The 26,395-nt window shown below is 41.1% G+C and overlaps 1 protein-coding gene across 1 annotated transcript in view; it reads left to right on the forward strand.

Annotated features, from left to right (window-relative positions):
* RGS6 (regulator of G protein signaling 6) overlaps positions 1–26,395 on the forward strand; it is a 500,599-nt gene that overhangs the window by 390,019 nt on the left and 84,185 nt on the right. Inside the window, 10 exon segments of the mRNA XM_032768378.2 lie at positions 1,763–1,776; positions 1,778–1,814; positions 3,008–3,114; positions 7,841–7,892; positions 11,019–11,083; positions 15,414–15,490; positions 19,612–19,693; positions 20,301–20,375; positions 22,049–22,147; positions 23,732–23,793. Coding sequence (XP_032624269.1) covers positions 1,763–1,776; positions 1,778–1,814; positions 3,008–3,114; positions 7,841–7,892; positions 11,019–11,083; positions 15,414–15,490; positions 19,612–19,693; positions 20,301–20,375; positions 22,049–22,147; positions 23,732–23,793 — 670 coding nt within the window.

The raw sequence follows: 26,395 nt of genomic DNA on the forward strand, positions 1-26,395 counted from the left end.
GATGGCAGTTACAGATACCTGCCTTCCATGGAAAGTTTCTTTTAATACACCATTAATTAGTTGTGTTCTGCCTTAGACAGTATGTGGTTTTTAATGCTTCTTTCCAAACCTTTAGTTAAGTTTTCTTAAGATTTTTAAACCTTATTACTGTAAAGTAACTAAATACACATAGACGTATAAGGATATAACATGGAAGTGATTGATAAATTCATATATATTGGTCAAAGACAAAATATGGTAGATTATAATGATACTAATAAAATACTGGCTTACGCATCAGAAGACAGTGGGCAGGATGATGAATCCTAAGCAGCATTGTGTAGAGGAAGAGCCCCTTCAATTGGGTCCGGGGCGACTCTATACTCCAGCTTCTGTTCTACTACTCTGAAACAATTGGTAAAGTTAACTCTTCAGTTACCTGCATGTTATAAATCTTGATGCAGGTTCCTGAAGCATTCTCAGAAACCACTGCCCTCACATGCCATCCGTAGCTATGGTTTGAAAAAAACAGAACTATGTTACAAGACGGGCTAAAATTACTTACTTGCGATTGTTATGGCCATATAAATCTTTTCCTAGTGAAAACACTGGGCTCTCCGTGCCATTTCATATACCCAGTTTGCCATTTTATCCTAACTGGTTCTGGAGCAGGTCAGCACTATCTTGTTGTCAAGTAATCAGACTTGGATCACTTATGGACCATAATATGACTAATACCAAGGCTGTAGAACAAGAGTGCTGGTTCTGGTTTGGAGTTCTTCTTGCAAACATAAAGTGATTGCTGATATTTTTTTTTTTCCTGTGTTTCCACTTTGCAGAGCATAAACAGTTCATCCTTTGCCTTTAACTTTCTTGTCAGTGTGTTTTACTGCATGTTAAGGGAAATATTCTAACCTCCCTTATAGCACAGAGTTCCTGTTGAATTTCATTAGGTGTTTTACACGCTACGAATCATGTGTGGGGAAGGTGGCGTCAGTAATAATAGCAAGTAAATGTAAATAGCTGGGCCAATCCTGAAGTCCTTAGTTTCTACGCACGTCTTTTTCCCAGGCAAATTCCTACATCCTCTCGTTCTTTCTTTCTTGTCTTTTCTCCTTGCTAAGCGCGTGCTGCAGGTTACCTAGGGAGTGGTGGACATCTCCTTCTTAGAGGTTTTTAAGGCAAGCTTGACAAAGCCCCTGGCTGGGATGATTTAATTGGGAATTGGTCCTGCTTTGAGCAGGGGGTTTGGAAACAGAATGACCTCCTGAGGTCCCTTCCAACCCTGAATATTCTATGAATGATTTATACTGCCTTGTGCCAAATGCCCTGACGTCTCTGGGGTGTGGGCTCAGAGCTCCCTGGCTGCCACCTCTCTGTGTCCGAGGGGCTCACTCTGCTCCTGGGGCATCGGGGACCCACACCGCATCAAACTCCGTTAGTAATTGAGCAATGAGGTTTTTCTTTCTTTGAGATATGGGGCTTCCACAAGCCTAACATCTTGTATGGAGAGTAGATTCTGTGGCATCACATACTGTGTTTTAAACTATAATCAAGATCGCATGTATATGAGGCACTTGCGGGTTTTTATAAACTCTAAATAAATAAATGTGAATAGTATCACACAGGTAAGAGTTTTACAAGCCTACAGTGGGAATAGAACGGAATGCATTGACTTCCTGAATTTCTGTATCTTTTTCTTCTTGTTTAAACACTGGTGTCTCTCTCTCCACAGCTTCCACAAATCTGTGGTCTACATGTGTAGTTGGATTTGTCTTTGCAGGTACTGACATTGTGGCAGTGGCTCATGAAGAACCTCAGCATCGAGGACCCAGGTAATAATGACCGTTGAAACTGAGTAAACTACCAGTTGTGTGTGTGTGTGTGTGTGTGTGTGTGTGTGTGTGTGTGTGTGTGTGTGTGTGTGTGTGTGTGTGTGTGTGTGTGTGTGTGTGTGTCTTTAGATACTAGGTACCTGTCCGTCACTGAGTCTACTGCTGATAAAGCAATGAGGTTGTAGTCATCAGGACAGAAGTGGGAAAGAAAGGGATATGAATCATATTTACTGTCCCTCAGCATATCTGTGAATTGTAGAACCTCGTCCTGCTAACGCCAGAATACTATATAATACTTTCAAGCCATTTGTTAAACATTTACCTAGGTGAAAAGGCCTGTTTTGCTTGAAGACTGAGGCCCTGACTGTACACCTATGGGCAGATCCTCAACTTGTGTAAACTTCCATAACTCTGAAGTACAGCTATCCCCTGATGTACAGTTGCATGAGAGGGAACTGAAGTTGCCACTGGTGCTGCCAAAAGTTGCAGAGGAGCATCCCTCTGCCTCAGTGCATTTCTCTCTGAGTGAAGCCCTTTGCTCTCTTTTTTAAATTTATTGCCATATTAATAAAGATGCTGTTAGCAGTATAGCATTCCAGCTGTTTGTATAATTTAGAGAAATGATGAGATTTGCTGTTGGAATGGATTTCTTGTTAATGATAATGTACAGTGTGCTTTGAATTGAATTTCACAATGTAGAGCAGTGAGACACCCTGTAAGCATCAGTGGGGACATTAAAATCATCAGGTTAATATTTTTCAGTAGAGTCAACCAATATTATAAGGTTGGTTTTCACTTTTGTATAATTTGGTTAGAGAACTGAGGAGTACACCAAGTCTGACTCTGAGCCACCATAAGATCTGCTGAAAGCAATGGATTCCCGAGTGCAGCGGTTCTGAAACGTTAGTAGCCTGAGGACCCCTATTTTGATTTTAAATTTTGCTCCAGACGCCCAAGAGCTCTGCTCAGCCCCAGGCCCCACCCCTCCTGTCCCTCCTGCCCAGTGCCTCCTGCACACGGGGGAACCGTTGTTCCCTGGCGTGCAAGAGGCACTGGGAGGGAGGGGGAGAAGTTGATCAGCAAGGCCCACGGACCCCCTGGACTATCCTTGCAGACCCCAGTTTGAGAAACGCTGCCCTAGTGTACATCTGTCTGACAGATTTTCTGCTATTTTCTTTCTTTCCCTCTCGCAGTGGAAGCAATACACATGGGAAGTCTTATAGCAGCACAGGGCTATATCTTTCCAATCTCAGACCATGTTCTTACCCTGAAAGATGATGGGACCTTCTATCGCTTTCAGGTGGGTGAGCCCTCTGCTTCCTACATTGTTGCTTCTATTACCACTGAAATGTTTACCTGTACACTGAGTGCTACTGAAGTTCATACAATGCAAAGATCCCTATACTTATTGAGGCCATTTGGGCACAGCCATGAAGTACCAGTGGAGTCCCTTTAAGAAAGTTTGTTCTACAGTTCCAAAGTATGTTTATCTGATGCCTCTGAATCAAAACCCCAAATCTTGAGGTAAGTCATTTTCAGAATCTGAACCTGGGCCTGAATTTGGTATCTAGTTTTCTATGTGTAATGAGCTGGACCAACACCAAGATCCAAACACATGCAAACAATAAAGTGTTAGAAATCTGCATCCAGTTCCATGTGCAGTTTTATATTAGGTTAGTTGGATCATCTTTCAGTTAAAGCATAGGTTTGGAAGTCAGGAGATCAGGGTTCCAGTTCTGGCTCTGCCAGAGAGTCTCTGTGACCTTGGCAAAAATCATTTAAATTCTCCATGCCTCAGTTTCCCCATGTTGACTCTGTTCCCAGTGTCGTGTTTAACTGCAGGGCCTAGTTATTTTACATATCCTTCCTCAAATCTGCTGATCCAAGGCTTCCCTGTTAATTCACTGATTGGGCTCCTGAATCTCCTTTTCTATAACAGATTGTCTATTATTGAAAATGACCAGGAAAGAACAAAGGTGGAGCTCGTTGTGTAAGGTTTCAAACTGAATTTGTTTCCACCTGTCATATGGTTCATAGTAACGCTAATAATACCTGAATACCTCGCTTTTCTATAGCACTTTTCATCCATAGAGTTCAAAGCACTTTGCAAATATTTTTATCATTATCCACATTTTATGGAAGGGAAGCTGAAGCTAAGGGAGGTAAAGTGACTTGCCCCAGGCTAACTAACAGACTGCATCAGAGCTGGGAATAAGTTTCAGGGCTCTTTCCACTAGGCCACTGGTCTTCCTGTCCTCTCTCTTCTGTTTGCTGTTGCCTTCTCCATCATCTAACTCCTCCTTTCCTTCTGTGTTGCTCTTTGTTGAGCTTTTATTGAAAAGGCTTTCATCTCTGCCTCTGCTGCTGCTGCCACTAGCTCCCGCTGCCCTACTGCTGCATGTTGTTTTCACTTAAGAAGCAGAAGTACAGATTAATTACCAAATAGTCATTAACTCACCTGTACAGTTGTACTTTCCCACTGGGCCTCATTAAAAGACACATCAAGAAAGGGTAATTAGCAGGATGTCATCGCCAGCTGTCAAAAACTCCTATCCTCCAGCCTGTCAGCCAGGTTTCAACATCAGGGTCATGTTTAACTCGCTTCCCCATTTTCATCCCACATATGCACTGTCACCAGATCATGTTGTTTTTTCCTTCAGTGTCTTTTGCTCTAGAACAGTGGTCACCAACTAGTAGATTGCGACTGAATGGTCTATCCTGGAGCCTCTGCCTGTCGATAGCGATCTCCTGCTGCTAAAAGTCCAGAGATGCAGTGGGGCTAAGGCAGGCTCCCTGCCTGCCATGGCCATGCGCCACTCCTGGAAGCTGCCAGCACGACCCTGAAAACCTGGCGTGGGAGTGCAGGGGTCTCTGCGCTGCTCCTGCCTGCGAGCACTGTCCCCACAGCTCCCATTGGCCAGGAAGGGGGAACTGTGGCCAATGAGAGCTGCGAGGGCAGTGCCTGCAGAGAGAGGCAGCACACAGAGCCACATGCCCACACCCCAGGGGCTGCAGGGTCATGCTGACCTCTTGGGGATGACCAGGAGCTGTCCAAGATAAGTGCTGGCTGGTGGGAGCTCACACCTCTCCCACACCCCAACCCACCGCCCTGAGTCCCCTTCCAGAGCCAGCACCCTGAACCCCCTGCCCCAGCCCTGAGCCAGAACCCTATATCCTCTCCTGCACCCCAACACTCTGACCCAGCCCGGTGTGCCCTGCTGCACCCAAGCTCCCTCCCACAGTTTGTACCCATCACCCACTCTTACCCCCAAACCCCAGCCCCAGGCTCAGCCCAGAGCCCCCTCCCACACGCCAAACCCCTTGGCCCCAGCCCAGAGCCCGCATCTCCTCCCACACCCCAACCCACTGCCCCAGCCCGGTGAGAGTGAGTGGCTATTAGGAAAAACTTTTTCACTAGGAGGGCGGTGAAGCACTGGAATGGGTTACCTAGGGAGATGGTGGAATCTCCTTCCTTAGAGATTTTTAAGGTCAGGTTTGACAAAGCCCTGGCTGGGATGATTTAGTTGGGGATTGGTCCTGCCTTGGTCCCTTCCAACCCTGATATTCTATGATTCTATGAGAGTGAGTGACGGAGGGAAGGGGGATGGAGTGAGTGGGACAGAGTCTTGGGGAAGGAGCGGGGCAGATCCTGGGTTGCACTTATATTCAAAAAGTGATCTTATGCATAAAAAGGTTGGAGACCACTGCTCTAGAACCTTGTCTCCCCATTGGTCATCTCTCAATGACCTGCCACATATTTTGCCTCAGTCATTCTACACAAAAATATTCTGCTAGAATCACTTTCCTATTCCACTAATCTGAATATATCAGCCTCTTGTCTTTGCATGGAATGTGTTAGGGTAGGTGTGACCAGATGGCCAGAGGAGCCACACTGAGGTTACTCAATTAGGGCGAACTGCAAAGCTGGTGAATATTCCAATACTTAGATTTACCAAGCCAGCATAAAACAGCTTCTGTAATACCTTACTGATTACCCAGAATCCAACAACACGGTTCCCTTAAATCAACCCAGCCTCAGGCCTCCACCCAGATACCCAAGTCAACTATGATGAGGATTACTGAAAATCTTTTTCATCATATAAGAAAATTCTACCAATCCCAAAGGATCGGACACATTACCTCCCAGGTTAATGAATATTTCAGATCTTACCCAAATACATGCTTACAGACAATTGTTATTATCTAAACTAAAATGTATTAAAAAAGAAAAGAGATACAGAGTATTAAACGATCCGTATAGATACAGATATGAGTATAGTTCTGAGATCAGATTCATAGTAGAGATGATGAGCTTTGTAATTGCAAATAGTCTTTCAGAATTAGTCCAGAGGTTATAGTCCAATGTTCATATTCTGGGTGATCCAGATAGGACTGGAGTTCTCAGTTTTAGGATTTAAGTTTCCCCTGCATGAAGCATCAAGCAGATCTGAGATTAAAAGGATAAGGACACAAGATATTTTTATACAGTTCCAGGCCTTCTTTTGACAGCTCAGAGTCCTTTGGAGAACAATAGGTAATCATGGAGACTTTGAAGTAGACCTATTTCCTAAGCATCACTGGTAATTAGCTACATGGATTAACATAAGGCAATTGCCTGTTCTTCCACCATTCTCAGGTGATTTGCTATACATTTCAAAGAGAGATGAATATAGTGATATTACTATGTTTACAGTTCATTTAAATGTTAAGATGTCCTTTTGATCTCTGAATTAACAGAATACAGCATAGACAGGGACTATTTGACTACATTAAGAACAGGAGTACTTGTGGCACCTTAGAGACTAACAAATTTATTTGAGCATAAGCTTTCGTGGGCTACAGTCCACTTCTTTGGATGACTACATTAATGACTATATTATTAACCTCATACAAGATATGAGTACGCACATACAATGAGTATCACTTCTAATTTCTCACAATATATGTTTGCATTTTGAAGTTCTAGCCTATCTACCATGGAATGGCCCTCATTACCATTCGCATACTTTTCTAATATGTCTCTAGAGGTTGGATCTGGATCGTTTATTCTGCAGAATTTAACCTTTCTGGCCATGCATCATACTTTGTATAAGATTCGTTGCAATTATGTAACAGTGGTACCAAAAATGTTGCATGGTCATATTTTAATCAGATAATGTCACAGTAGGATTTGTACTAAATATTTTTTTGACACCTCCATGTGCTCATTAACAGTTCCTTTCACTGCTCCTTGGCACAAAGATCTGTCGTCTTCATGCAAGCAAAGTGCTATGCCCACCTTTGGCAGAGAAGTTACTCTTTCGTGCACATTAAAACTGCAATGTAACTACCATGTAGTTAATATTATTGTAATTAATTGTAGCAGAAAGTTTAAGCTGGGTGGTTACAGTGTTCTCTCTTGAGCAGAATGGAAAACGAGTGATGTTAGTTTGGGTCCTGCTTTCAATACTACAATATTAGATGGAGTTTTGAAATTGGGAAAATCAGTTTTGCCTATTCTTAATCTGAATTGTATTATCTGGTTAATTTAGAGTGTACATTGGGGCAGGAGACTGTATCTTCCTCTGTTTTGTACAGTGTCAGGCACATTAACAGTGCTCAAAACCCAATGATATGTACAATGTGTAAAAAGGCCACAGGAATGTTCTCACACTTCTTAAAGATGGCTCAAGCAGGTTCTTTTGGAGTGAGGAAGGTTGCCGGGGGATGGGTGAACAAGCTGATACTCAAATGTAGGGATGAGGGTGTCTAAAGATAATCTGAATATTAGGAACCCTGAATCTGTGTATTGGTCTCTTCATCTATTCCTAGGCACTTAATGCAGAGAAAGTTTGCCGATACCCTACTGATGGCCCAGTCCCGTGTCGACTGAAGTCAACTGCAGTATTTTCATTGACTCTATAAGAACAGGGTTTGGACTTTAGGCTGTCAAGGGCATCATAATATTTATAATTTTCAGTTGCAGTAAGGTTTGTTGTTGTTTAAGCTTACCTGAAATTGTTAAAATATGATGTGCTGTTTTTCAGGCCCCATACTTTTGGCCTTCAAACTGCTGGGAACCAGAAAATACAGACTATGGTGAGAATAAAATATTCTAGTTTTTGAAAATTCCTGTTGAAAGTGTCGGAAGTAACACTATTGCCCTGTAGAAATTATTTATTAGTGGTCTACAACATTTCATGCTCAGAGTTTCCTCTTCAACTCCAGATAAGGGCCATATTACATGCCATCCTTACATTAGGTGAAATCCCAGCTCCATTGAAGGCAATGGGAGTTTGCCATTAACTTCAATGGGGCCAGGATTTCACCCATTGAATAGCACCTTTCTTCTCAAATAGTCCTGCTGATTTTAACAGGACTATTTAGGGTGTAAGATGATAGTCAATGTGAAGGTATAAGTATCTCTCTTGTAAGAATTAGTAGGGCCTAGTAGCATAAAGATTGCTTCTGTGGTGGAATACTCTCTGATCTGTAGCTCAATTTGAACTATTAGTCAATAAGCGTTAATCCTGTTTGGGCTGGCTGCTCAATAAACAGTTATCTAACCAACAATAACATACGATTTGCAGCGTCAAACAAAAATTAAGCTTTTCTGATACGTGACATTAAAAAACATGAAAAGGAAAAATACATTTAAATTACCAGATGATAACTGGTGACAGAAGAATAACAATGGTTTATGAGCTAATAAATCACAGTACCCTATGTTAAACATCTGAGTGGCTGAGGACAGGAATAATACATAAAGAAAATACAGCAGTATTGTCCTCTTTAGCTGTCCCTGTGCATTATTGCTCTCCTGTAGAACTACACTGTTCTCATATTTACATGATAAAATCAGTTATTCCATCTCACTGTGGCATTGGCAGAGGAAGTGAATGCATCTGTGTGCTCATAAAACAAGGGCTTCTGGAAATGTTTCTTTAAAAGATTTCTCAGTAACTAAGGCCAATTTATAACCAAAAAAAATAATTCCCCCCATCGTCCCAGACAACAATCATTCATCACTGTGGATTTTGGAAATAATATTTGGTAGAGTAAATGAAAAGCCCATAACTGTGTGTAGAGCTCATTGCAATCCCCACATACAGTGATAGTTATCAATATCTTTCTATGTTTGCCTAAGTGTAGGGAACATCTATGAAAAGCCATTGTAAGAGTCATAGTAATGTTAATTATTTACAAAGGCATTTCTAAATATTTTAATGGTAACCACTGTATATAATGTATGTGCACAGTTACACTGAAAATACTTTCTGTACGTATCATAGTAACAGTCTGGAAACAGAAGATATTTTTCAGTAGCATCAAGTGAAAAACTGGATGTAGATGCAATGCATTGTATGTAATAGTGCCCTTCAAAGAAAGGCCTTCTGTGACCTGCCCCAAGGCTGAAAACATGCTGTGGATGCATTAGCTTTGAGCCCCTTCAGGCTCATTTTCACATATCCAATATCAGCATTTGTGTATCACTTAGGCCATGTGGATTCTTCAGAATACTGAATAAAGCCCAAAGTGGCAGTTTTCAGCTACACCCAAATAAAACTGAAGTCTCAGTAATGGTACTTTTTTTTTTTACCTGCATTTTTGATGCCTCAAAGACATTGATGGGGCTGAAACTGGCCTTCTGATGATAGTTCAGTCCCTGGAATGTGGAAATACCCTGAGATGACTAGATCTGGATTTATTTTGACCCTATAAATTGCTTCCAGATGAAACTACTGTTGAAATATATAAATACCAAGAATAACAATACTTGAATTAATCCAGTCTGGTCACTGTGCCTCTAATGCAATATCTGAATCTCCTCAGTAGGGGTAGTTGAAAATATTCTGTCAATTTTTAACAGAAAATTGGGTTTTTAAATAAATGAAGGTTTTTTGTGGAAAGTGTCTGTTTCAACATTTTTATTTTTTCAGAAAATCAGAAATCTGTTTTTTCAATGAAAAGTTGACATTTTCTATTGAAAATTATGATGAAAAAAGTAATTTCCCTCAGACAAAACCCTGTTTTCTGAGCAGTTCTACTTCTATAGATGTGGGTCAGATTGTATCCAGCCCTGAAAGAGATTAGGAGAGGGTGTAAAATAGGGACTTTTACCACATTCAGATCCAGGTTCAGATTTCAAAGACCCCAAAGATTGGAGACGTGGGTCCATATTATGTAAATTGGATCTTAATCTGAATTTGACACAGCTCCTGTGTAGGGTGAGATTCTGTGTTCTGGTTTCAATCCATAACAGAAGTGAGGGGCCAGCTGCAAAGCCTGATGCTAACTGCCTCAGAATGCAGGATGGTACAGAATACACTGGGCCCTTATCAATCCCCAGTATATACACTCACAGCAATTGCTATGGTAACTGGTTTTGGTGTTGGACAAAACAATGATTTTAAATGGGAATAAGCAAATGGAGCTGATGAATCTTAAAGCAATGAGTCAAATCCAAAGAGGCACGCAGCTCCTCTCAGGATTTGGCTCAAATTTTTATTTTCATATCAATAATCTGTAGGGTGACCAGACAGCAAGTGTGAAAAATCAGGACAGGGGTGGAGGGGTAATAAGAGCCTAAAAAAGAAAAAGACCCAAAAATCAGGACTGTCCCTATAAAATCGGGGCATCTGGTCACCCTAATAATCTGAATACTTTTTCAGTAAACAAGGGAAGGAAATGCAGAAGATATATATGGCCACTCACAAGAACAGTCCTCTCACTCTCTGTGCTCTAGCTGGGAGAAGGATGCTCAAAAAGGGGGTGAGGAGGCAACGGGGTGATGGCTCTGACCCCTTCCACACCAGCTGTGGAGCATGGCCAATGCACTGAAGAGAGCATCTTTCACCAGCCCCAGTAGCAATTATGCCTTTCTGAAACTCGACTCCTCCTTGGGCTCCTCCCCATACTCAGTGCTTTGTTGATAAAGCCATAATATAGCCCATAAAATGCAAACAGAGCTGAGTCTAAATAAAATGGCTTTTTTCATGCTTATTAATTGAGATGTCTCCAGATCTTTAAAGGTTATATCCTCCCGTGAGACTTGAGACCCGTACCGTGCACAGGAAATGCTAGCTAGATATCTAGCTCTATCATGCCTAAGGTCAGGTTTAACTATGTGAATGAACAATACATGCACAACGTTTTTGGTTGGTTTTTTTCATCCTGTAATAACTGCCTTTTTCTGAATTGTTTTCATTATGGCTCTCCCCTTAGCCATCTATCTCTGCAAGCGGACCATGCAGAACAAAGCTAGGCTGGAGCTGGCGGATTATGAAGCCGTAGGTATACTGATGTTACAGTTCATGGGACGGGGAGCAATGCTTTCTTCAAAAACTGAATCTTTCTTTTTAGTGATTTGAATTCACCTTTAGCAGGGAGCTCTCTATTTTATTATCACGATTATTTTATTTTATTTATTTTCAAAAGATTCTATTGGTTAATTCTTGAAAGAACATCAAACTCCTAAACGAAGATATCTTTGATACACATTTTAGTGTCTCACCTTTAAGTATCCACAGTATACTCTTTCAGAGATCTGGGGCAAGTTGCGCAAGAGCTTACACGGGGCTGCTTTTCTGATTAGTTTTTGTCTTTACAGGAGCCAATGGGGTGATAAATGTTTAGATATATTACAAGGTTAGCATTCTTGGACAATTACATTGCCGCTGATGCATATCTCATATTTGTAGACTCTCAAAGGAACGATTTACAAAAAAATGAATTTGAGCTAAATTTTCCAAATTCCATATACAGGCATTAGCTATGTTTAGTAAAGAGGCATTGTCAGGCTAAAAAGCAGACTTGTGAAAATGCCCTTAACCTCTGTTACAAGTCATTCACTTTTTGCATTACTCTGAATGTAGGCAATGAAAGCATTCTAGCCAACTGCACTTTTGTTTATAATCAGGCTCTAGTCAATCTAATTTTCAGGTTCTGCTTTACTAGCTCAACAGAGTAGTGGTTGAGTTTCAAATACTTCAGTGGAATGTTTGTTTGAAAAATTGTTTCTATTAGAAATGTTTTTTAATTTTATGAAATCGTTTGTATTGGTCTTAGGTTTTGTTTTAAAACAAACAAACAAAACTAATTTTCCCCTTCCTCCTCGTTGTTATAAAATCTAAATTTGGGAGCAAATGTGACCTAGCAGTGACTTGTTTAATATATCTAATTCATAGCCTAGCCTGTCCCCATCATGCCACAGATGTGCCCTGTACTGACTAGAGATAAAGAGAGAACCTCTATTGATTGCGTTTGCACACAAGAGACTATGTATGCTCCACTGGATCCTTGCACACAAGTCTTGTTGATGACAATAGGAATGGTATATAAATACATCAAGGACAAAATATGGCCTTCAGTGCCTGACTGGAATCATGCTGCTGCTGAATCCACATAGGGACTGCCTTTCCATGTACAGTAGGAAATAACAGTAGACTGTTTTTTCTAGCGACAGTATACTGAGTTAAATTCTGCTCTAACACTAATCTAAATCTCTCATTTGGCCAGAGAGAGAGAGTAAGCATAACTCTCTAGCCTAGCAGGTAACACAATGTCCAGGGAGACTCAGGCTGCAGTCCCTGCTCCAATGTCTTTGTGTGTATTTTATAAAACATGGAAAAAAATTCAACAGGAGAGATTAGAAAAGGCCCATCCCAGAGAACCGTATAGCCAAATGGTTAAGGCAGTCTATTGGGAGGTGGAAGACCTGCGTTCAAGTCCCTGTTCCCAGTTGGCAAAGCTGAGATTTCAACCCAGGTTTCTTGCATTCAGGATGAGTGCTCTATCCATTGGGCTCTTGGCTATAAGGGCACCACCTCTTCCTCCTGTGTTTTATACAGAGCTTGATCCAGTAGAGGTAGGTGGTGAGATGCCTAGTTTGAGGATCCCACTGATGCTTCAGCACTGAGCAGCTCAGTGGGGTCAGAACTTAGGAAGATTTGCACATAGCCACCAGAAGAAAGAAAGGGCTTGTCTTCATGGGAAGTTGCTTGGAATAAACTAGGGCAGGGATCAGCAACCTTTCAGAAGTGGTGTGCCGAGTCTTCATTTATTCACTCTAATTTAAGGTTTCATGTGCCAGTAAATACATTTTAATGTTTTTAGAAGGTCTCTGTCTATAATATGTAAATAAACTATTGTATGTAAAGTAAATAAGGTTTTAAAAATGTTTATGAAGCTTCATTTAAAATTAAATTAAAATGCAGAGCCTCTTGGACTGGTGGCCAGGACCAGGGCAGTGTGCGTGCCACTGAAAATCAGCTTGCGTGACACATTTGGCAAGTGTGCCACAGGTTGCTTACCCCTGAGCTAGGGTGTGACTTTAAAGTGCACTAGCTATTCTACATGAACTCCCCATGTGGGCACCCTTACTCTGCACTAACAGTGCCTTTGTGCAGTGTAGCTTATCCATTTTTAAGTTACTAAGCTAAACCTCAAAAAGGAACTTCTAGTGTGAAATAAGAGTGTCCCCATGGGGAGTTAGTGCAGAATAGCTAGTGCACTTTAAATTCACACCCTAATTTACGCCCTACTAACTTCCTAGACCTCTGGCCCTAGGGGACTTTGCTAGCAGAAATGTAGGCAATGTAAATCCCTTCAGGGGTAGGCAGCAAGCAGGCAGTGATTTTGAGGATCTAAATTTGGGACTTAGGCACCTAAAGTGGCAGTTAGGAGCCTAAATTCCTTTGTGGATTTAGGCCACAGATTCCATCTCAGTAATGCTACCCTTGAACAGCAGACAAGCTGTGGAATATTAAAATCCACATGCACTGTATATCCTTATGCAGAAGCAGCAAATCAGCAAATCTCCAGTTTCATTATTTTTAAAAAATTATAATTACTCAGTCACCTGACTAACTAAAGTCTATGAGGATCCATTGTAAAAAACAAAAGGCCTGTTTAGCACCAGCATTAGCACCCACACTTGCACTCACGCAATGAAGCTACAGTACTAAGTACTTTTGCATTCAAGTGTCTATTGAGAATAGTAATGCTCTAATGATGGCAAACAATTAGATCTTGATTTTTCTGTCATTTTCTCATTTATTACATGATTAGAGATCACATCTGAATTGCAAACTTGCCCTCTTAATGAGAGACAGGAAGATAAGGGCACCAACTCTTCTGCATGCACATTCATAGGGTCCCTATGTTTCTACTGGTAAACCATAGTATGACCTGTATGAGATTAAGTTCAGGTGCCCTTATGTTTTTTTCCCTCTGTTGGCCAAATATAAGCCTGATTCTTCTTTCAGTTACACCAGATTTACCTGGTGTCACTCCATAGACTTCAGTGGAGTTACTCCTGATTTACGCCAATATACAGTGGGCATAGTTAAGTTTTCTTTTGCCTCCTTACCAGCTACTGCTGATTTCCTGACCCCATAATTCGGGAGAGCATCTCAATTCAGGACCACACTTCAGCATATACTCAATTTAAGGCATATGATTAAGTCACATAGAATTCAATGCAACTTAAGCACATGCTCAAATGGTCTCCTGAATGTGTGTGAACTTAGACTTATGTATGTTTGGACTTCTGGGGTAAATGAGTAAAATTCTATGGCCTGTTATACAGGAAGTCAGACTAGATTATCTAATGGTCCCTTCTGGCCTTGGAGTCTGTGAATTTATGAACCAACATGTATGTGTTTAAGTGCTTTCCTGAATTGGAGCTATAGCAATAATGGGCTATAGTGATAGAACCAATAATATCTTACCAACCAGTAAAAAGTTAAAACATTTTAACCCAGAGTGCATTAGAAGAGAAGAGGAGGATCAGGCTAATAGTGTTCTATGTCTCCATACCTGTCAGTGTTATGAAGTTAATTTTAGAAATGGGCTTAAACTTGGAATTCGAGCCATGTGCCAAACCCACCTTACATTCTGATCAAGTTCAGATCCAGCTCCAAACTTTATGGCTCAGGCCTCTCACTGTAATGGTCCTGGAGCAGAAACCTAAACTGTACCTCAGACTTAGACAAAGTTTGGATCTGGTTCCAGACTTAAGCAGCTTGGGCCGATCTCTAGTTATTTCCATTTTCCTGACAAATAATCAGTTTCCTTTCATGAATTGCCCTGACAATACCCAGACTTCAGTACGCTGCACTGTGGAATGCCTTCAGGGTTAATAATCCACTGAACAACTGAGGGATGGTCATCCTTTATGAAACAAGTAAGGCCAGAGAATACCCTTCCTCCTTCCCCACCCAGCCACCCCACAAAAGCAAAGCATGCAGGTAGCAGTCAGCTGCTATCAGAATGGGAAGTTGTCAGTTCCAAAAATTTTCACAGTGGAAAGTACGCTGAGGAATACGTGAAAAGAAGTCCAACACTGTTTTATTAGTAGAGCTCTGGCAGTCTGTTTCACACCCTGTTACAACTCTTGCTTTGGTCCTTCCTGTTTCTGCTATGTGGTGGCTTGAAGGGGGGACACACACCATTGCATTCACATTCATATCATATTTTGCCTACTGAGACAATTTACCAATATTAATTTCAGTGTTTTGAGCTTTCCAGGTTAAAAAAAAATGATGCAATAATTTAGTTCTTAAACTTCAGTTGTAATTAGTGTGATTAATTGTTCTCTTTATTTGCTTCTCTTATCAGGAAAACCTAGCAAGACTGCAGAGAGCTTTTGCAAGGAAGTGGGAATTCATCTTTATGCAAGCAGAGGCCCAAGTAAAGTAAGTTGTTCTCAGTTCAGTGAACTGGAGGAGTCCTTAGAGTTTTATTGGGGAAGGGGATTGGATTAAGACAATGTTTCCCAGTTAAAGCCTTTACCAATAAATCCCAAGTTTAGTTTTGGCAAATTCTAGTCCCTGTCACACTGGAAACAGCATAGGGCTAATTCACAAGATCACATACCGTGAGGAAAAAATGCCAGGATAAAGATGAGTCTAATCATCTGTGCGCAGGTCTGGAAGCCAGGAACTCCTGAGCTTCTTGTTCTTGTTCAAGTCTCTTGCCATTTGTGCCTCAATTTCCCACTCGGGATAAGTGGGAAGAATAATACCTACCAGGCAGGTATATGAGTTAATGTTTGTAAAGTACACCTCTACCCCAATATAACATGACCCAATATAAGACAGGTTCACATACAACATGGTAAAGCTCTGACATGCTACTCTGAGCAGCGTGTTACGGGTATCGGGCCAGGCCGGGGCTGAGGGGGTTGATAAGGGGCAGAGGGTCTCGGGGGCAGTTAGGGGCTCCCCCCCAGGATCTGGGGGGCAGGAGCTGTGGGAGGGCACTTTTGGGGGCCACACAGTCCCAGAGTGGCCCAGGGGATTAGCGGGGGGCTGGGAGCAGCCTGCTCTGCTTCCCTCACCCCGGCCCCCACCATGTGTCTCAGGGGAGGGGACTTGGGGGAAGGCATCCTCCCCGCACTCAACAGCAGCAGTGGAAGCAGAGCAGCCCAGCCCCAGCCCACTCCCCTCCACCAGCTCCCAGCCACAGCGCTCTGCTTTCCGCCACAGATGAGTACAGGGGGGCGTCCTTTCCCCAACCTCCCCACACTCACCGATGACGGGAAGCGGAGCACCATGGCTGGGAGCTGGCAGTTTGGAACGGACTGGAGCTGGGCTGCTCTGCTTCCTGCCACTGCCAGTGAGTGCCTGTGAGGGGGTGGGGTGTGTGGATAGGGGTCGGAGCAGTCAGGGAACAGGGAGGTTGGGTAGAGGGTGGGATCCTGGGGGTGATTAGGGATGAGGGTCTCTGAAGGGAGCGGCCAGGGAACAAGGAAGCGGGGGGCAAAGCAAGTTTGATATAACGCGGTGAGATTTTTTGTCTCCCAAGGATCGCGTTATATTGGGGTAGAGGTGTACTTTGAAGATAAAAAATGCTGCCATTTCTGCAGTAGCTATTCAATTGGGCTTCACACAGTACATTTGTTTTATAAATATCCCCAATTATTTTTCATGCTGAATAAATCAAGTCCCAGAAAACTCAGTTCTATTGTATCCATACTAACTGACCTCCTTGTGCTACCAAATCATTGTGGACTATTATGTAATACTTCTATAAGGCTTACTCATATTTTACAAGTACTTTTTTTTTACCCTCCTTCTCCTGTCATTCCACCCAGAACTGGGAATCTACAGTTTACCTTCTATTTACCAATGGTCACAATGTGCAGACTCTTAGTAGTGTATATGCAACATGACATTGTTACTCCCACAATATGTGCATGGTTCTGGGTTTGTGAAAGTGGGGTGCTTAGAAGTCTGTATGTCCGTGTTGCAGAAGGAGTTGTCACATGTGAAAACTATGAGGAAGGTGAAGGTGGCGTATTAGTGATACAGAATATGGATATTTTGTATTCTTGGGGAACACTGAAAAAGCAGAGGGAATTTGCATTTTCAGAATCAGACAGCAAAACAAATGTTACAAAATAAAAAGAGATTACTACTTCTTATTATGTATGTGTATATGTGCAAGTGTGTGTATCTATATTTGTAGTACTTCGTTGATTAACACTGTAATTACATTGTAATTATGGACCATTTAAGACATGGTAATTATCCTTAAAATAACATGGTAATTAAGGGATTATTTCAGTTCAGAATGCTGGTATTCTGATGAGATGATAAAATTGGAAGTTACAATAATAATTAGTTTTTGAGATGCTTAAAGGTTCACTGCCAAGATAAAAATCATAATTTTGTTTGATTATGTACTTCTGTCACTAGTAGCATAGATCATTACAACTGGAAGGATTTTAAGTCTTGTTTTCTTTACACTATCGATGTTTGTTTACTTTTTCTCCATTTCATTCACTTGGAGCAATAAAACTCAACTGGTTGCTCTCACTTCCTGTTGCTAGCTGGCTTCATTTCTTGGTTTCAGACCCTACTCCAGTGCTGTTTGGGCTTAGGTTTCCAGCACTGCAGATTAAGATTTAAATTGAAAAACTACAAGCATCTGGAAACAGTCCTTGTCATATGAAGTTTTGTACTCCCATCCGCCATCTCGCATATAGAATTCCATTGGTGTATTTACCTGTAGCCTGGATATGCCAAAGCCCTGGGCAACATTAAATGAGCAGTAATATTCAATGTGGACTTCAGTGAGAGCTGTGGTCGCTTCGTGTTTTGAAAATCGGGCCACCTGCTTAGTGGATTTAGTTGCAATGCTTGAAAATCATGGCCTTAATGCAATTAATTATATTGTATTTTCATAATTCAATATTTCTAATTTTTAAAAAATTGTAATCAATGGCACATTCTTGGAGATTGTATATACAAAAAAGCCCAGATCCTGGACTTTGTTGCAACCATTTTATGTTTTGTTACTAGAACAAAGCAGCCCTAAAGTCAGTGTAACCAGCCACAGGAGGATTACCCACTATGAGCATGGGAATCTTCGAGTGTTGTAAAGCTGGCATAACATCTCCTATTCAATCTCGTACACCTTTATCTGACATAAGGGTCTAGGCTGGAAGAAAGTGGGCTGAATCTGAGGGCTTGTCTTCACTAGGGGGGTAAGTTGACCTAAGTTACGCCACTCCAGCTTAGGTCGACTTACCCTGGTGTCTTTACTGTGCTGCATTGACGGGAGACACTTTTCCATCAACTTACTTTACTCTTCTCAGGGAGCTGGCATACCGGAGTCAACTGGAGAGTTCTCTGCTGTCGATTTAGTGGGTCTTCACTAGACCTGCTAAATTGACACCCACTGCATCAATTGCAGCAGCGTCAATCTCCCCAGTAGTGAAGACAAGCCCTGAGTCTCGTATCCTCCACTGTCATGCCCTCGACCCATTGACAGCCACCTGAAGGCTGCACTAACTTTATGCTAGGTGACCCAGAACTGGAGGAGCACAAAGCCTTTGCATGCCGCCCTCCCAGGTTGCACTATATGCTCCTCATCTGCAGCCAAGGATCTGGGTCATTGTCTCAGCCTTATGATGCTATGTTCCAAGAGCTGATGTTATAATTCCATGTATATGTCTAGCTGTGGATCAACAACTGATCGCAACCTCTCCAACAAGAGGTGATGATGATAAAGACAAATAACCCCCACAATGATGGGTTTTCTCCCAACTACTACTTTAAATTATAATTTTAAAATAGTGTCAATAAAGATGTTGAATTGAGAGCTTTAGAAACAGACATCCTCTGTAAAGGAACAAACATATGTAGTGCCAGTGTAGGCTTCCACCACACTCCTCCATCAATACGCTTCAAACATGTTCTGAAGGGGCCACATTATGCTTAAGGGGCATTGTTCATTCTCCTTCTCCCATTCAATCTCTGACTTGTCTTCTGAAATTCCTTAAAAGTGCCAGTTTTGATGGTGCTACTGGTATTTATGGTGTGGGGGATCTGACCATGAGAAATTTGCAATAAATCTGTTAGAATGTCCCATGTGGAACAATTTTGTGAAATCTTGTGTTTATCTGACTTGTTGGACCCTGATAAAGGACAGCCATTGAGTTTATGCGTAACTTTTAAGTAAACAGACTTCAGGGGGACTCCTCACGTGTTTAAAGTTAAGCACCAACTTAAGTGCTCCTTTTGACTGGGACTGGGAAATCTGGTGTCAGGAAAGCTATTCACTGCCAGGTGCAGAGCAGCTGTTAACAAAAAAGTTCTCTCAGTAAAAGCAAAAGATCCCTTTCGTCAGGCTGGTGGAATGACCACACAAATCACTTGGCATCTGCAATCTGACATTTCTGTATGGAAAAATGTGTGACTAGAACAGAAGTACTAGAATTGCTGTCAATTGGGTCCAAAAATCCATGGGGAAACTGGGAGCAAGTTAGAAAAGTGAAGTCGTGGATTGTTTCATTTCTTTATTTTCTCAGAATTGACAGAAAAAAGGATAAAACTGAAAGGAAAATTTTGGATAGCCAAGAAAGAGCATTTTGGGATGTGCACAGGCCAGTGGTAAGTCTCTTTTTTAAATTACGCTCCTTAGCAAAGCTAGTGATGTTGGATACACTGCATGGAGAGGTTAGCTTTAAAACTGCTGAACAGATTTTCTTCACATTTCAATTGTCCATTAGGAGATCTTCAGAACAAGCCAAGTTTGAACAAAATTGTTTCAAAAGTTTTAGATTTGTGCAAGCACAACATTTTTTATTTGAACATAAAGTGTAAGTGTATAGGTTCTTTTTTTTTCATAAGTAGAATTCAAAAGCAGTTAAACCAGTTTTGTTCAAGTTTTCTAGAAAAACTCAACTTCAAGCTGAGACCAAGTAATTTCAGCCTGAAAGGAATTTATGTGCTGAAGTTGTATGAAGTTATGAGCAAATGAATTGGATGCTGACATTCAGCTTAATTAACACATGCAGTTACTGATTAACAAATATGATTTATAGTACACACCTTAAAGAAAGCATCTTGAAAAAGATCCTATTATGTATTTTTGTGACAATATTTATGCTGCAAGCAAAGGATAAAAATTCTGTTTTTTATTATTTCTTTCCAGTGGGAGGAGGTAGTATGTACTTTGTTAATATCAGTGGTAATATTATGAATGTCCCTTTCTTAGCCAGGCTGCGTGAACACAACAGAAATGGACATCAGAAAGTGTCGTCATATGAAAAACCCACAGAAGGTCAAAAAGGTCAGGGTTTGTTTTTTTTCAGAACAGTAACAACTATGTTTTACACCAACAGTATATTACATCTTTCAAATGAGAATTTCAAAGTAATTTACAAATATTAATTAAGCCTCCGCATTTGTAAGTAAGTTTATTATGTTCATTTTACAAATGGACAGGTACCAGACCAAGTCTTGGCAGAGTTGAGAACAGCACTAGGGAGTTCTGTAGCCACTAGACAGCACTCTTTTTCAAATTAAGACCTGATTATTTTTTATTTTGCCTGAGGTAGTCATCATTTTAATTTCATGACCACGGAGCTCCCATTTTAACAAATATAGGCAAACATAAATGAACTGTTGCATATCAGCATGATGGTCCCAAACATGTCAATATGCTGTCTATTAAATGACAACATAACCTTTCAATGTTTCATACAAACGTCAAATAAAAAAAATTAATTGAACAAAAAGATGCCCGCTATTGCCTTCAGTACCTGACAATTAAATGCACTACTAGTGATTTGATGGTGTTTCCCTGTTTTGTTGTTGCTATTGTTTTTTAAGGTTTTTGGAAAACTTGGCTCATTGATGCCAAATTAACCCTTTTTTCAGTGTATCAAAGCCTCAGGATTAAAAGTTATTTCCCTAAGTTCTCTTAAAGTTGTTTAGTATCATGTTTAGGAGACAATTGAGTTAGAATTGAATTTCCACCCCTGTCCTTTCCTGCCCTCCATCTTAGTTACTGATCCCTACAAACTTAAACACACATACATAACGTCATGCACAAGGCAGTCTCCCTGAAGCCTGTGTGCCCTGAAAAATGCATAATAACCAAAGTATCACTTCTCAAATATAAATATCTCTATTTGTTGTGGAAATGCAATAGACTTGTAGAGTAGAGCAAAAAAACAGTTATTTTATATCTAGATAAGAGTGCTTGACTGAAAATTAGGTAACTTATAATAAGCAAACAGATAGTGAGAAATTTTGAAGTAAATGTCAAAAGATGCATATTCACAGAGAGGAAGCCTTCATCAAAAATATGAGTTTCATAAAATGCAAAAGTGAAACTTCTACAATTAACATACTTAGGCCTTGGCTACACTGGCGCTTTACAGCGCTGCAACTTTCTCACTCAGGGGTGTGAAAAAACACACCCCTGAGTGCAGCAAGTTACAGCGCTGCAAAGCACCAGTGTAAACACTGCCCCAGGGCTGGGAGCGCGGCTCCCAGTGCTGTAAGCTAATCCCCACGAGGAGGTGGAGTACCTGCAGCGCTGAGAGAGCTCTCTCCCAGCGCTGACGCCACAACCACACTCGCACTTCAAAGCGCTGCCGCAGGAGCGCTCCAGCGGCAGCACTGTACAGCTGCAAGTGTAGCCATACCCTAAGGTAGGGAATCAGAAGACAAACCCTCTCATGTACCTCTGATGATCAGGCCGAGATTTGTATTTGTTCTCAGTTGGGCTCGTCAGAAAGAAATCACAGTTTTCAATTAACACAGCTGCAGCTATTCACCACTCAGGTATTTGTATGTACAACCTCATGTATTAATTTTGTTCCAGATTTAAGAGTTATTGATCTTTGAAAAGGTAATAGTAGATAGTTGCTGGCTCCTTAATTGACTGTTTTCATGCACAGATTTTCTTTGTGTGCAACAATAAAGCTCTGTAATTTTTTGTATTATTTGTTTCAGTCGGTATATGGGGTTACAGAAGATTCTCAATCCCAAAGCCCTGTACATATGCCCTCCCAGCCCATACGAAAAACTACAAAAGAGGACTTCCGAAAAAAAGTAAGTAGACCATCTTAGAACAACTCCTCCAAGAACTGAGTACATTATTTTCAAAAAGATGTTCATATTTATATTGAAATATCAATAAAGCCAGAAAAATGCTTGTTTCCTGGTGCAAAACAATAGAAATGTAAGGTGATGTTGGCATGCTTTGAATGAAGTAGAATGTATCAAAAGCTAAATATGAAAGGGGACATGCAGATACATTGAGATGAATGCTACATGCCATATTCTTCTTTCAAATTAACAGTCCCAAAATTCCACTCACCTTATATGCCCACAGACAGCATTTCCCATAAAATGTTACAAATTTTTCTGTGCAGGTTTATTTTAAGTAATTATACCTTTAAAAATGTTCCAGTCATCCAATCAGGGAGCACATGCAATGCCATGTGACTTTGGTGACCAACAACATGCCATGAATAGCAAATAGGCAACACAAACAGTTCGTGAATGACCCACGGTCTGAAAATTATGTTCCAGAATATTTGGCAAATACTTGCAAAGAATGAATGCATTCAACAAAAATCAGGATGGGTTTGCAAGCAACCCGCAGCCAAAAACTAAACCAAATTTATAAAGAATTTTGTGTGTGTTGTACTGTCTCTAGCCATAGTTTTGCCTCTCCTTCAAGTGACCAGGGATACTCAAAAAGCGGGCGGTATTGATAAGGGAGGAGGATTATCCAAAGCAGCTGGAGGCTCTGCTCATTCAGTGCTGCTTCCATAAGCAGGGCTTCCAAGGAACTTCCAGTAGGAATAAAAGCTATTTTCTGTAGTAAAACCCCCCAGGGAAAGGCAGGCACTGTACCACCAATGTGTAGCAAGAGCTGAATATTAAGGGGTAATGCAGTTATGATCAGAATCCCTGCAGCGCACAGCCAACCCAGAGAATGCAGGCAGGGAGGGGCAACTTACATGTCCCTGTTCCAGCACAAGTAAACCTGTCTCACTGTTGTGTTCTTTGACACCTGGGAGAGAACACATGGTTATTCCTTGCAAGCTGATGTGTCACTTGAAATGCAAAACCAAGACTGCATTGTGGCACAATCAGTGGATGCTCTAGAAAGGAGCATCGGAACCTGTGTAGAAGTGGAGGGGGCACTGGTGCCACAACTGTGGCCGTACCTCTGCTGCTCCCTCTCTTCCCTCAAGGCCTTGCCCCTGGCCAGGATGCCTGAGAACAGCCACCCTGGGCAGGTGGTGGGTCTGGGGCTCCCAACAGTGTCCTGGGCTCTCTGGAGGGCTCTTACCACAGCCCGGCTCCAACTTGTGGGGGAAGCAGGAGGAGCAAGGGGCTGGGCCCTGTGGCAAGGTAGGGCTAAGGCCCACCTCACCCACCCTACTGGGAAGAGGTTAACATTGCTAGCAGGGACTGCCCTTTGTGGGCAGGGAGCTGATCACCTTATGAGCTCCCCCGCTGTGAAGCGCAGCCCCTGCCACCACCTCTCCGCACCTACCCGACTATGCTCATGTTAAAAAGTGGGGGGGGAGGAGGGAGAATTGCCCCCCTGGCCTCTCCAGCACCCCTGGCTCTAGATCTGCTGGGTTGTTAATCTCTTTTAATCGTCATCTCTTTCCTCAGATAACCTTTCTGAATGTACAGATAGACAGACACTGTTTAAAAATGTCCAAAGTTGCTGAAAGGTGAGTTTCTTGATTTACATTATTATAATATGCTCTTGTTGATTTAGTATTTCTATTTGTCATCTCAGATGATCAAATCTGACATTTTTCCATAAAGTTATGGTGCAAGGCTCTGTACAAAGGATGAAAGCAGTTCTATTTCAGTTACAAAATTTCCTAGTTCATTTTGTATGAAAAATAATTTGTTTTTTACTGCTCTTTACTCCTGTTAGCCAGAGCAGCTCTAGGAGAATGAGCTGGATTCTCTTCTGAATCATGCATCACCTATAAAAATGTTAATGCAATTTCAATTGTAGGGCCAGATTCTGGCCACACTTACAGCTTTTCAACCTCAGTGAAGACACTAGGGTTGCACCTATGCAAACCAAGCATTATTTTAAGACAATGGTTCTCAACCAGGGATCCATGTACCCCTGGGTTACGCAGAGGTCTTCCCAGGGATGCATCAGCTCATCTAGATATTTGCCTAGTTTTACAACAGGCTACATTAAAAGCACTAGTGGAGCCAGTACAAACTACAATTTCATACCAACAATGACTTGTTATATACTGTACACTGAAATGTAAATAAAATATTTATACTCCAGTCAATTTATTTTATTATTATATGGTAAAAATGAGACCGTAAGCAATTTTTCAATAATAGCGTTCTGTGACCCTTTTGTATTTTTATGTCTGATTTTGTAAGCAAGTAGCTTAAGTGAGGTGAAACTTGGGGGTATGCAAGACAAACCAGACTCCTGAAAGGGGTACAGGAGTTTGGAAAGGTTGAGAGGCACTGTTTTAAGGCATTAGAGTCACACAGATGCAAATAATGGTACAATTTCTCCTGTGGAATCTTTATTGCTGGTGATGAAACATGAGCCAGAAAAGAAACTTCTTGAATTGATCATCCCAGTGTGAGTCTGCAGGGCTGGCAGTTAGAGAACAGCAACTTAGTTACTTGTTAACTGAGAACATTTGCAATTGAAGTTTTGATACAAATAGGGATCCCCATAATGCAATGTAAAGTTGTTTTGCAGAGCAGAACTGTACTTTAATCTAAAGCATCAGAAGAATGATGATTATATTTTTTGCAGTACCATATGAAGGGTGGGCCTTTATAGAAAAATAATTCAATAATTGAGAAATATTGGGAATTTGCCATGTTTAAAAAAATTTCAAAGACATTACCTTGCAAAGTGCTGTGCTTCACAGAATCAGCTCCTGCCTTCAACATATTTATACTGAATTAAGCAAATTAAGAATGCACATGCTTGAAAGTAAATCCCCTGTTGGATCATCAAAACTAACCAGTTAAATGGCAATGTAACTAATTGTAACATTTATGGGAGGCTACGGGCTTATATAGAGTGCTTTGTAAGAACGAGGTTTACATACACCCTGAGTTATTGGCTTTAATGAAGGTAAAGTAACACACCCGCAACGGGGACTTCGGGCGTTGCTGTTACGGAGGCGGGGAACCCAGCACCAAAGCTCAGCTCGGCCTGGGTCGGAGTCCAAAGGCGGGACTGGGAGCATACAGCTATATATACACAATACAAAGCAACTCATACGTATGCAAGAAGGGACTTCCCACAGGCTATGTTCACCCTTTGGCCTAAGGCCATACAAACTGGTTTCAACCAGTTAAAAGCAAGTTATAACTGGCATACCGTGTCCTACAATGACCGGCCACTTAGCAAGCAGGGGCTTTTTACAAGGCCGCCGAGAAAGCGGAAATACCCTAGCTATGCCGTGACACAGTCTTTTGCAGTCCCCTACACTAATTAAAAAGAAAATGTTCAAATGTTTCATAGGACCTTGCGTAAATGTAATGAAATTTTGCTGTATTGAAAACGATCACATCCATATTTACACTCTAGGCTTTTTGAATCCATTCTTCCCATTGGCAGTTAGCAGCTGAATTTTGTGCTTTATAGTAAAGGTCATTTGCATAGATTTTACCATAAGGATGTTGATATCATGAGGCAGTAAAAATCTCCAGACAGGTAATTTGTAGACAAACAAATTTATCTTTTTTTATAGTTTTGCAGGAATTGTATTAATTCTGAAGGATAAAATCAGTAGAACTCATTAATTTATTAACAGTGAGCATACATGTTCCTCAAGTAGAGCTGAACTGTCATTATTAATAGGAGTATTTATTAATGCCAAGATTTTCAAAAGTAAATAGTTATTACAACTGGAGCTAGACAGGAAATAGTTTCCTGTCCCATGAGAATTTTAGAGATTTCAAGACGTTTTCCCATCCCAAATTGGGACAACAAGTCAAAATCTCAAATTTGTTTACAAACGCATAATCTGGAAAAAAATGTTGTGTTTCAATAATTTCAAAATGTTCTGTTTCTATTTCAACAATTAAAAAACAGGAACAAAAACCTTCTTTAACTAAACTAACGAAACTAAACTAATTTAACTAAAGTTTCAAAATAAAAAGTTTTTTCAAACCAAAAAAGAAACTTTTGTTTCAAAAATATTCTTGTCCTACTGATTTGGCGTATGCAATCCAGTCAGGCCAAGCCAGAGTGTTCTTATCAACAATGTTTAAGGCACGAAGACCTTCAGGAAGTAAAGGTCATTGTACTTGTCCTTAAGTGTA

The sequence above is a fragment of the Chelonoidis abingdonii genome, chromosome 4, assembly GCF_003597395.2.
Source record: "Chelonoidis abingdonii isolate Lonesome George chromosome 4, CheloAbing_2.0, whole genome shotgun sequence".
NCBI lineage: Eukaryota > Metazoa > Chordata > Testudines > Testudinidae > Chelonoidis > Chelonoidis abingdonii.